At 42.9% G+C, this 12850-nt stretch overlaps 1 protein-coding gene across 3 annotated transcripts in view; it reads right to left on the bottom strand.

Annotated features, from left to right (window-relative positions):
• PLEKHA3 (pleckstrin homology domain containing A3) overlaps window positions 1-12850 on the bottom strand; it is a 47087-nt gene that overhangs the window by 23390 nt on the left and 10847 nt on the right. For all 3 annotated transcript variants that reach the window (XM_069733217.1, XM_069733216.1, XM_069733218.1), the window contains exons 3-7: window positions 11722-11877; window positions 3367-3503; window positions 3116-3280; window positions 1852-1895; window positions 222-337 (exon numbers count right to left, since the gene is read on the bottom strand). In XM_069733217.1, the coding sequence (XP_069589318.1) occupies window positions 222-337; window positions 1852-1895; window positions 3116-3280; window positions 3367-3503; window positions 11722-11877 (618 nt within the window). The remainder of the gene's footprint in view (window positions 1-221; window positions 338-1851; window positions 1896-3115; window positions 3281-3366; window positions 3504-11721; window positions 11878-12850) is intronic.

The following is a 12850-nucleotide window of genomic DNA, read 5'->3' as shown; positions in this document are numbered from 1 at the left end:
ATTCATTACATAGGTGGCCATTTAACCTAAACAGGTGGATTAATTCATAATTTATGTTTTTGGTTTTACTATTCTCTTTTGTGCCTTCTAATTCATAATTTATGTAGCAATCTGCACTGTAACAACCATCCAGAAAAGTCAGAGATTTTTTTTTTTTTAATCTGGGACAATTTTAAATAAATAAATAATAAAAAGAAATGAGTTAAATAAGAACAACTTACTGTCGTTGTCCTCTGCTGCTCCATCACTAATTGTTTCAGTATCCGAATAAACACTTCTCCTCCTGTTAGACACCCGGTGAATCGACGACGAAGACTCCTTTATGGAATAGCTGATCCTATATGATGCCCACAAATGGGAGAAAGAACAATGTGTCAAAAAAAAAAAAAAACTAATTGGCTTTAATGATACTGATGAGAACACTCATCTCACTCCAATATATGTGTAAGAGCTAGAAATGCAACCAATGCCAGGCAGCTGCCGCCAAAGCAAATGCTGGAATAAGAAAAAGAATCATTAACGGCCCTGACAAAATTATTTTGCTTCTACGCAAATCACGGGTCAAACCCAACATTGATTATTGGTTAAAAAAACATGAAGACTTGACACAGCCTTGATCTAATGACCAAATATAAATGTATCAATGAAAAGTACAGAGACAGGTCTAGAGACCTTTCCATATACCCATGGCATTTCTGACTCTACAAGAACTACACATAAAATGTGCAAAATCTCTGAAATAGGCCAAATATATAAGTTATGTACAGTAAAACCCGGGCCATTCCATGTCAAGCGAACCAATGATTTTTACCTCTAGATTTTTAATTCTTTTGAGATTTTGTTATTTGGTAATAGTGAGTCAGAGAATGCAAAATGTGAAGAAAAAAAAAAATTCTAGAATTTTTTAATTGATTTTCAAAGTTCGAAAAAAGTGTGAATTTCGGTGTTGCCTGCCTTTATATTTCTCCTCATAACTCAGGCTAGAAAAACGATAGAGAAACAAAATAAACACCATTCTACTCAGAACTGTACAGGCTTTCACCAGATATGTCCAGGGGCGGATTATCAGAGGGTCAATATGGGCGGTAGCCCAGGGCCCAGTGGTCTGGGGGGGCCCTGGACTACCGCACAGATTGACCCTCTGCTAATCCGCCTGAGTGTGACTGTGCCCGCAGGGCGGCGTTTATGTGCCCCCGGACACGGTGGGCAGAGAGAGGGGCCCGCATCGGGCCCCTTCCAGCGCTGCGGCGGTTTCCTATTGACGTGCGGGCGCGTGCCCGCACGTCAATAGTTAACAGCCGCTAGCCAATTGGAGGCTGACAGCTGAAGTCGGCCGCAGCGCACACGTCGCCGGCATCTGACGTTATTGTCAGTCGCCGGCAAGTGTGCGCTGCTGAAGGGAGCTCGCCGCTGGAGCATCGGTCAGGTGAGGAGACTCTTTTTTGTTTTGTTTTTTGATCGGTTAACGGTGGGCACACGGGGCAGGATGGAGACAGAAAAATGTTCTAGTCCCCGCGGCTGCATGTCTCGCGGCTGTTCGAAAGCCGCAACACATGTAGGAATTCCCTTGTTTGTTAGACAACCCCTGCATGTGTTGCTGCTGTCGAACAGCCGTGAGACATGCAGCTACGGGGACTAGAACATATTCTTCAAGCACGACAAAGACACTTGTTAGCACCCCAGCACATTCGCTCATTACTAGAGACCACCTAAAATTACACCGAAAATGGTCTTCTATAGAAGTTTTCCTTTCAAACAAAACTACTCTAGTATATAATATATAATAAAACTGAACATCAGTTGCAGGCGATTTGTTCTAGAATATGGGGTGGTCTTCTGGGGATGTCTCACCTGTCAGTAGTGTAGTTGCCAGGGTGGCTCATGGACCTCTTCATCTAAAGCAATAAAGAAAACACCTTTATTTAATAGACGTAAAATCACACGTAAAAGGAAAAAGTGGGCTCAACACTTAGCTGACAATACAATAAGTGGAGCGCTGTATAATAAGGCAACTCATAGCAATTGCAATTGATTAAAGGGAACCTGCCAAACTTTTAACTCCCCAAATCATTTATGTGAGTGTGTAGCCCTTTAAAAGATAAGCCGGTTCATCCCTATGACCTCAAAGCGCTGCTGCAGAAGCGAGAAATCATGACTTTAAAAGGGAATACCTGGGACTTTCTGAAAAACAAAAATGTGCTCAAGAAAAAACAGGCAGGTGGTTGCTACTTACCTGCCTGTTGTGCATGGCGCTGTTCTTCCCCCCCACCCCCCAGCACAGAGCGGTCACAAACCGCTCATGCCAGGGTTTCAGCTACCTCTGCTGACATCACGTCGACAGAGCGGAGGTATCTTTTCCTCCCTCCTCTGTCGACAGGGTGGGACTTCCAACGTCATTCTCATTGTCAAGCGGCTCACCCAGTTAGGCAGCGGGAATGCAGCTGGTCAGTCAGAATGATGTCGGAAGTCCCACCCTGTCAACAGAGCGGAGGAGATGCAGCTGCTCTGTCGACGTGACGACAGCAGAATCCCTGGCAGGAGAAGTCTATGACCGCTCTGTGTCGGGGAAGAACGGTACCGGGCACAACCGCCAGGTAAGTAGCACCCAGCTACCTGTTTGTACTTGGGAAAATGTTTTTGTTTTTCAGAAAGTCCCGGATATTCCCTGTATGCTGTTTCTGGAAGTGCATGGTGGCGTGAGGATGCACTTCCAGCTTCTCAGTCTCACTGTGTATTACCTACCTAGCAGCACCCTTCACAGGCTGAATGACGGGAAAGGCGCTATGTACCACAGCAAACATGTCAGCTACAGAAGGTGCTGCTGCGCAGGAAATACAGACTGAAGCTATCCAGTGGTCATGTTATTAATCCAAGGTCACTAGAGGGAAATCCTGAAACCACCCGACATGCCGGTATCTGCTGCTCTTCTTTTGATTAGCCGGCCGGGCAGAACGTCACATGTACATCACACCGCAATGATGGCGCCCCACCAGACTGGCTGATCAAAATAAGAACCAAGTATGGCGTCAAATAGGAGGCGGGTCTCAGGGTCACAGAACATCAATGTGGGTATTGGGCCATGCAGTGAATCATTGACCTAGTTCTTCCATATTACCATTTGTACAGGTGACGGAGACACAGCAGACACCAAAGACTCGTGAGGAGGCAGCTGGTACATTTCTGGCTTGAATTTGGCATTTGCTATCTTGACACATTCTTCAAGTGTGGTAATAAATGTGTTGCAGGTTGCACTGAGCAGAGACGATGCTTCGTTCATGTTCTATACACAAAACAGAAAATGGAAAGTTTACACCCGACGTCCACGGCTCAGTAGAATCCATGTATGACGGTGCGCCCGGCTCGTACCTCAGCGCTGGGTGATGGCCGACTCTGGTCTTGACTTACAAACTCCTGGATTGTGTGCACCTGCTGCATCAACAGGTCACAATACAGACGCAGCTCCGACATTTTGGTTTTCAGTGATTCATTGGTTTCATTGATTTCTGCAAAAATTATTAAAACAAATTAGAATTTAACAAAGCAAAAATTAAAAAAAAATTAAAAAAATTGCAAATGGGCAAAATGTAAAATGTGCCAAAAAATGGCACTAATGAAAACAGCTTATCGCAAAAAAAAATTAATCTTCATACAGCTCCGAATGATTTTTTCAAAGAGTATTAATTATACAAAAGTAATAAAAATAAAACTATGTCGCCGTATTGGTAGTGACACACAGAATAAAGTTAACACTATTTGTGCAGCACCATGAATAGGGTAATATTTAAAAAGCGCAAATAAAAAAGTCAAAAACATAAAAAAAAAAAAAAAAAAAGTTTAGGCTCATGGAAGAAGACAAAAGGAAACTTAAAAAAAATTAAATAAAGACGCGCTCATCAACAGCCCGCTTACACAGCAAGATGATCAGGAAACAAGCGTTTCTAAGTACGCTTGTTCAAATTAATCTTTCAATATAAAAGCATTAAAGAATAAAAACCAAGTACCAATTTTTATTTTCCAATTTTTTATTTTTTAAAGTAGATTTTTGTTGTTGTTGCATATAATTATAGGGGGGCAAGATGAGATGTAGCATCTTGTATTGTGACTGAAGGATCCAGTGCCATCACCTGTGCATAGAGGTGCCACACTTTCCTCCACCCCAAAGCTACTAAAACGTTAGTACATGCCCTCATCATCTCCCACTATGATTACTGTAATATCCTCCTCTGTGGCCTCCCTGCTGACACTCTCGCACCTCTCCAGCCTGTGTTTAACTCTGCTGCCCAATTTAGCCACATCTCCCCGCAATGGCTTCTAATTCCCCAGAGGATCCAGTTTAAACCACTAACAATGATTTACAAGGTCGTTTATAATCTGTCCCCCATACAATGACATGCGAAAGTATTCATAGTAACATAGTAACATAGTTAGTAAGGCCGAAAAAAGACATTTGTCCATCCAGTTCAGCCTATATTCCATCATAATAAATCCCCAGATCTACGTCCTTCTACAGAACCTAATAATTGTATGATACAATATTGTTCTGCTCCAGGAAGACATCCAGGCCTCTCTTGAACCCCTCGACTGAGTTCGCCATCACCACCTCCTCAGGCAAGCAATTCCAGATTCTCACTGCCCTAACAGTAAAGAATCCTCTTCTATGTTGGTGGAAAAACCTTCTCTCCTCCAGACGCAAAGAATGCCCCCTTGTGCCCGTCACCTTCCTTGGTATAAACAAATCCTCAGCGAGATATTTGTATTGTCCCATTATATACTTATACATGGTTATTAGATCGCCCCTCAGTCGTCTTTTTTCTAGACTAAATAATCCTAATTTCGCTAATCTATCTGGGTATTGTAGTTGCCCTCCTTTGTACTCTCTCTAGTTCCATTATATCCTTCCTGAGCACCGGTGCCCAAAACTGGACACAGTACTCCATGTGCGGTCTAACTAGGGATTTGTACAGAGGCAGTATAATGCTCTCATCATGTGTATCCAGACCTCTTTTAATGCACCCCATGATCCTGTTTGCCTTGGCAGCTGCTGCCTGGCACTGGCTGCTCCAGGTAAGTTTATCATTAACTAGGATCCCCAAATCCTTCTCCCTGTCAGATTTACCCAGTGGTTTCCCATTCAGTGTGTAATGGTGACATTGATTCCTTCTTCCCATGTGTATAACCTTACATTTATCATTGTTAAACCTCATCTGCCACCTTTCAGCCCAAGTTTCCAACTTATCCAGATCCATCTGTAGCAGAATACTATCTTCTCTTGTATTAACTGCTTTACATAGTTTTGTATCATCTGCAAATATCGATATTTTACTGTGTAAACCTTCTACCAGATCATTAATGAATATGTTGAAGAGAACAGGTCCCAATACTGACCCCCGCGGTACCCCACTGGTCACAGCGACCCAGTTAGAGACTATACCATTTATAACCACCCTCTGCTTTCTATCACTAAGCCAGTTACTAACCCATTTACACACATTTTCCCCCAGACCAAGCATTCTCATTTTGTGTACCAACCTCTTGTGCGGCACGGTATCAAACGCTTTGGAAAAAAATCGAGATATACCACGTCCAATGACTCACCGTGGTCCAGCCTATAGCTTACCTCTTCATAAAAACTGATTAGATTGGTTTGACAGGAGCGATTTCTCATAAACCCATGCTGATATGGAGTTAAACAGTTATTCTCATTGAGATAATCCAGAATAACATCCCTCAGAAACCCTTCAAATATTTTACCAACAATAGAGGTTAGACTTACTGGCCTATAATTTCCAGGTTCACTTTTAGAGCCCTTTTTGAATATTGGCACCACATTTGCTATGCGCCAGTCCAGCGGAACAGACCCCGTCGCTATAGAGTCCCTAAAAATAAGAAATAATGGTTTATCTATTACATTACTTAGTTCTCTTAGTACTCGTGGGTGTATGCCATCCGGACCCGGAGATTTATCTATTTTAATCTTATTTAGCCGGTTTCGCACCTCTTCTTGGGTTAGATTGGTGACCCTTAATATAGGGTTTTCATTCCCCCACTCTTCTTTGGCATTTTTTGCATTTTTCTACCTCTCAACCTGGATTTTCACACTTTTTTTGATGGTTTGCATCAGTTCATGTAAAGAACATGCCAACTGTGAACATTTGGTTTTCTTTTTATTGTGAAGCAAACAATACATAGGACAAAATAACTGAACTTCAGTGTACATAACTATTTATCCCCCTTAAGTCAGTACTTTGTAGAGCCTCCTTTTGTGGCAATTACAGCTGAAAGTTGCTTTGGATAAGTCTCCATGAGCTTTCTACATCTTGCCATTGGCATTTTTTCCCATTCCTCGAGGCGAAACTGCTCCAGCTCCTTCAAGTTAGATGGTTTCCTCTGGTGAACAGCAATCTTCAAGTCTGAGCACAGATTCTCATTTGGATTAAGGTCTTGGTTTTGACTAGGCCACTCCAAAACATTTACACATTTACCCTTAAATCCTTCTAGTGTTGCTTTAGCAGTATGCATTGGGTCATTGTCTTGTTGGAAGGTGAACCCCCATTTCAGTATCAAATCACTGACAGACAAACAGGTTTTGCTCAAGAATATCCCTGTATTTTGTACCATTCCTCTTCCCCTTGACTTGGACCATTTTCTCTGTCCCTGCTGCCAAAAAATATCCCCACAGCATGATGCTGCCACCACCATGTTTCACGGTGAGGATGATGTTCTTGAGTTGATAAGCTGTGTTGCTTTGGCGCCAGATATAACATTTACTTTGGTGGCCAAAAAGTTCAACTTTGGTCTCAGCTAACCACAGCACCTTCCTCCATACATTTCAGGAGTCTCCCAAATGTCTTTTGTCAAATCAAAACAAGCCTTACACATAAAAATTGTAATTAAAGGCTTTTTTCTGCCCACTCTTCCACAAAGGTCACCTCTAAGGAGTGTACGACTTAGGCCGGCTTCACACTTGCGAGTTTTACGGACGTAAGAGCGCAGAAACTACGTCCGTAAAACTCGCAAAAAATACGGCACAATTATTCTCTATGCCTCTGCTCCTATCTGCCGTATTTTACTGATCAGTATTATACGGCTTTCTACGGCCGTACAAAATCGCAGCATGCTGCGTTTGTCACCGTACTGCGCAAGAAATACGCCAATGAAAGTCTATGGAAGCGTGAAAAATACGGATTACACACGGACAAGCAGTGTGACTTGCGAGAAATACGCAGCGCTGTTAGAGAGAAAAGCCGGTAATTCAGTGCGGTGTACAGTAAAATCACACTGACAGCTTACAGTAGAATAGGTAGAATAAATGTGTACACACATTATATATATATATATATATATATATATATATATATATATATATATATATATATATATATATATATATACCTATTCTATGTCAGTGAGACACATATATGTATATATATTAATATTTTTTCCAGCGCTATACAGCTTGAAAGCCGGTAATTCAATTACCGGCTTTTTCCTTCTCCTTCCTAAAACCCAACATGATTTGAGACATGGTTTACATACAGTAAACCATGTCTTCTCTCCATTTTTTTTGCAGATTCCACACTACTAATGTCAGTAGAGTGTATCTGCAAAATTTGGCCGTTCTAGCTCTTAAAATAAAGGGTTAAATGGCGGAAAAAATTGGCGTGGGCTCCCGCGCAATTTTCTCCGCCAGAGTAGTAAAGCCAGTGACTGAGGGCAGATATTAATAGCCTGGAGAGGGTCCACGGTTATTGGCCCCCCCTGGCTAAAAACATCTGCCCCCAGCCACCCCAGAAAAGGCACATCTGGAAGATGCACCTATTCTGGCACTTGGCCACTCTCTTCCCATTCCCTTGTAGCGGTGGGATATGGGGTAATGAAGTTACCTAGAAAGCTCCCAGGCTTTCTAGGTAATTTCCCACGATCTATGAACATCCAGCAGAGGGCGCCTCACCGCAAATGAAGCGAGGAGTAGCATTGCATTAGCAAAGCTCCTTGCTGCAAAATGTTTTAACCCCTTCAGAAGGATTTACATCGTTGGACGTTACAGAGCTGCGGAGGGTAAGTATATTGTTGGTTTATTATGTTATTTCTTTCACAGAACGAGGGTCTTCAGTGACTGGATTGGGCGTAGAATAAAATACTCAAACAACCATTGTTTTTATTTCATTAAAATAATTTTAAATAATGTGTTTGTGTTTTATTTAACCCTTTACTACAATTGGATTAATAATGGATAGGTGTCATAATTGACGCCTCTCCATTATTAATTAGGCTTAATGTCACCTTACAATAGCAAGGTGGCATTAACCCTTCATTACCCCATATCCCACCGCTACACGGGAATGGGAAGAGAGTGGCCAAGTACCAGAATAGGCGCATCTTCCAGATGTGCCTTTTCTGGGGTGGCTGGGGGCAGATGTTTTTAGCCAGGGGGGGCCAATAACCGTGGACCCTCTCCAGGCTATTAATATCTGCCCTCAGTCACTGGCTTTACTACTCTGGCGGAGAAAATTGCGCGGGAGCCCACGCCAATTTTTTCCGCCATTTAACCCTTTATTTTAAGAGCTAGAACGGCCAAATTTTGCAGATACACTCTACTGACATTAGTAGTGTGGAATCTGCAAAAAAAATGGAGAGAAGACATGGTTTACTGTATGTAAACCATGTCTCAAATCATGTCGGGTTTTAGGAAGGAGAAGGAAAAAGCCGGTAATTGAATTACCGGCTTTCAAGCTGTATAGCGCTGGAAAAAATATTAATATATATACATATATGTGTCTCACTGACATATATTATATATATATATATATATATATATATATATATATATATATATATATATATATATATATATATATATATATATATATATACATATACATACATACATACATACATACATACATACATACATACATACATACATATATATATAGACAGTATATATATTTTTTTTTTTTTCTTTTTGGGACACATGGATCACTTCTATAGCGGTATGTTGGTTTTGCAAGCCTGCGAGAAAACCACGCAGTACGGATGCCATACGGATTACATACGGAGGATGCCATGCGCAAAAAACGCTGACACACCCTGCCTACGGAGGAGCTACGGACCACTATTTTCGGGACATTTCAGCGTATTACGGCCGTAATATACGGACCGTATTTTCATACGCTGAGTGTGAAGCCGGCCTCAATGTGATTGTTTGGACAGATACTTCAGTCTCTGCTTGGGAACTCCAGCTCCTTCAGAGTTACCTTTGATCTCTGTACTGCCTCTCTGATTTATGCCCTCCTTGCCTGGGTTGAGAATTTTGGTGGGCGCCCCCTCTTGGCAGGCGGCTTGCTGTGGTGACATGTTCTTTCCATTTGACGATAATGGATTTCGTGGTGCTCCCGAGATCATCAGAGATTGGGATTTCTTTCTATTTTTTTTTTTTTTTTTAATATCCCAACCCTGACTTGTACTTCTGAGAAACTTTGTGCCTGACTTGTTTGGAGATCTCCTTGGTCTTAATGGTGTTGTTTGGTTAGTGTTGCCTCTGGTTAGTGGTGGTGCAGCCTCTGTGGCCTTTCAGAAAAGGTAAAATGTATATACTGACAGACATGTGATACTTAGATGGCACACAGGTGGACGTCCTCTCACTAAGGGTTTCACACTTGCGTTTTTGTCTGCAGCGTTTTTTTTTTTTTTAAAACGCATGCGTTTTTTTCCCTATATTTAACATTGAAAACGCATGCGTTTTTTTGTGCACGCGTTTGGTCGCGTTTTGTGACGCATGCGTTTTTTTAATGCATGCGTTCATTTTCTGAAATGCTACTTGTAGTATAGTAGTATTTTTAGAAGCGTTTTTTGGACCAAAAAAAAACCGCATGCGTTTTCATGCGTTTTTTTGGGGTCAAAAAATACATTGGAGTCAATGGGTGACGCATGCGTTTTTTTATTAAAAAAACAGAAAACACACTGATATGCCACCCCCCAACATAAAGGTGATAAAGGGAACCTATAACCCTACCCCTAACCCTACCCCTAACCCTAAGGGATCCTAACCCTAACCCTACCCCTAACCCTACCCCTAACCCTAAGGGATCCTAACCCCTTTATGGTTAGGGGTAGGGTTAGGATCCCTTAGGGTTAGGGGTAGGGTTAGAGGTAGGGTTAGGATCCCTTAGGGTTAGGGGTAGGGTTAGGGGTAGGGTTAGGATCCCTTAGGGTTAGGGTTAGGGGTAGGATCCCTTTAGGGTTAGGGTTAGGGGTAGGATCCCTTTAGGGTTAGGGTTAGGGGTAGGATCCCTTTAGGGTTAGGGTTATGATCCCTACCCCTAACCCTACCCCTACCCCTAACTATTTCTGTTTATAGTGGGTTTTTTACTTTATTTTGATGATTGGCAGCTGTCACACATTTCTCAGCATGCGTTTAAAAAACGCAAACGCATGTAAAAACGCATGTAAACGCGTCAAAACGCCGCGTTTTTTTTCACCACATGCAAAAACGCATGCGTCAAAAAAACGCAGCGTTTGCAAGCGTTTACATGCGTTTTTTCACCATGCGTTTTTTACCGCAAAAATGCACCCCAAAAAACGCCAATGTGAAACCAGCCTAAGCATGATGACTTATGAAGGTAATTGCTTGCACCAGAAAATTTGGGGGGCTTCAGAGCAAAAGGGGTGAATGCATATGCACATGCTAATTTTTTGTTATTTGACCCCATATATGTAATTTTTGCCTATATTTTTCTCACTTCACCAACTTACACTATTCAGCGCTGATGCATCACACACAAATCGGATTACAAAAATATTTAAGCACAGATCGTAATGTAACAATAAGTAAACCGCCAAGCGAGGTGAATACTTTCCCAAGCCACTGTATATGTCTGGCCTAATCTGCAGATAACTACTCATACGTAATCTTCGTCCCTAACAAGATCTGCCTCTCTCCTCCACCCTGGTATGTTCTTCACCCAATTGTCTACAAGATTTTTCCTGAAGCGTCCCCCATCGTCTGGAAATCAGCGAGTCCAGTTGTCTCCCAGAATAGAAACCTTGTGCCGCAACCTGAAACCTTATTTCTTCAGTAAAGCCACAAGCCTGCAATAACCCTACTGCCACCTCACCACCAACGCCGGAGCTGCTGCCACCCCCAGACCTGCTGTCTCCTTGTAGAAAAAAAATAAAAAATTATAATATAATATATATATCCCCCTTTCACATGAAAAAAACATTTAAGACGTAAACCTGATTTACCAATACGTCATGTTTTATGACACGTTGCCTTTAAATCCCCTCCTAGATGTAGCCAGAGATACTGACGTTACATGGAAACTCCAGTAATAGGTTTTCGTTGAGACCCCCTATAGCACCCTGACAGATTGCAGAGTTACTTTACATCTAGCAGAACCCGTCCTGCACCGTCTCATTCAGCGCTTTTCATACATGAAGTTTCACAGAAGGCGCATGTATACGCCATCAGGGCGGCACAGTGGGTACTGCTGTATGTGGCCCGCAGCGTCAAACATGGCCCGTCACCAACGCTATAGTTGTCAGAGGAGGAGAAAATCCCATCTGTCCACCTCTCCAGCCATGAGACACCTTCGTAGACCATTTCCCTACCAGGTTTATTTCTGAAAGCCATTTTCACCTTTTGGATTCTGATAATATTTTTGATCTTTTGGGTCCATGTAATAAGGCGTCTATTAAAAAGAAGTGACGGTCACCCACCTTTCTCTTTCCTTGTCCTGGTGTCGCTCAGACAGGCCTTCGAGCTTCCTAACGCCACCAGCCACCGCTGCCTCTCTGCGGCATTTACAGCCCTCACATAGAAGTGCTGCTCCCCGGGAATGATCAGCTCCATCCTGGTGTTGTCTGCCGAATGAACTGAGAATAGGGATCAGTACAGGATGGAGAAGGCTTCCCTTCATCCTTATACCCAACAAGTCTCTGGGCACACCAGACATCGCAGTCATGCTTTTTTTCTACGTTAAATACACACCAAAAGGAGTCCGACACCCCCAGAAAACTCAAACTAAGACTCAATCATAAAGGGGTCTTAGCCCCTATAAAATTCAGAACTGAACAGATTTCTCTACTCTAGTTTTACAACTAAAAAAAATGTGTTGCCAACGACTTGGTTCACCCTCAGTTAGCATCCTTCATCCCCTTAGGTAGGTTGACAACTGAATCCCTGGCACTGCAGGAGCACAGCGAGTGCCCGCTACTGTGTGATCTTGTGTGCAGCGAGCGGCCACCGCAGACAGGAGAGAAGAAAGAGTGCGCAAGCACCGACACTGACCACGTAGACTCAATGGACTCCTGCAGGGTCAGTGCTGACATGCAGTGCCAAGTATTCAAATCAGGCAGCGCAAGTGAGTGCCATCAATCAAGCCAAGGATGTTAATTGAGGGGGTGGCACAGTGCACCGAGTCCTTGCCACACCAAGGGTGCACCGAGGAGCCCTATTTTGCATATGTAATAAGTCCCCTATACGAATGTTTAATTTGAGTTTGGAGGGGTGGGGCGACACAGACTCCCTTCAAAATAAGGACATGTATCATCTTCAGCCTGTCTATATCAGATTTAAAGAGAGGAGCAGTGTACCCCACCATTTCTAGTTGTTAATGGAGCAGGATTGTGTCTGGTTCCAGGGGAGTTAGAGTACCGTCTCACAGTGGCACTTTTGTCGCTACGACGGTACGATCCGTGACGTTCCAGCGATATCCATACGATATCGCTGTGTCTGACACGCAGCAGCGATCAGGGATCCTGCTGAGAATCGTACGTCGTAGCAGATCATTTGGAACTTTCTTTCGTCGCTGGATCTCCCGCTGTCATCGCTGGATCGGTGTGTGTG

The sequence above is a fragment of the Ranitomeya imitator genome, chromosome 7, assembly GCF_032444005.1.
Source record: "Ranitomeya imitator isolate aRanImi1 chromosome 7, aRanImi1.pri, whole genome shotgun sequence".
Lineage (NCBI taxonomy): Eukaryota > Metazoa > Chordata > Amphibia > Anura > Dendrobatidae > Ranitomeya > Ranitomeya imitator.
Note: the sequence above shows the minus strand (reverse complement) of the source record. Positions and strands in the feature narration are given on the sequence as shown.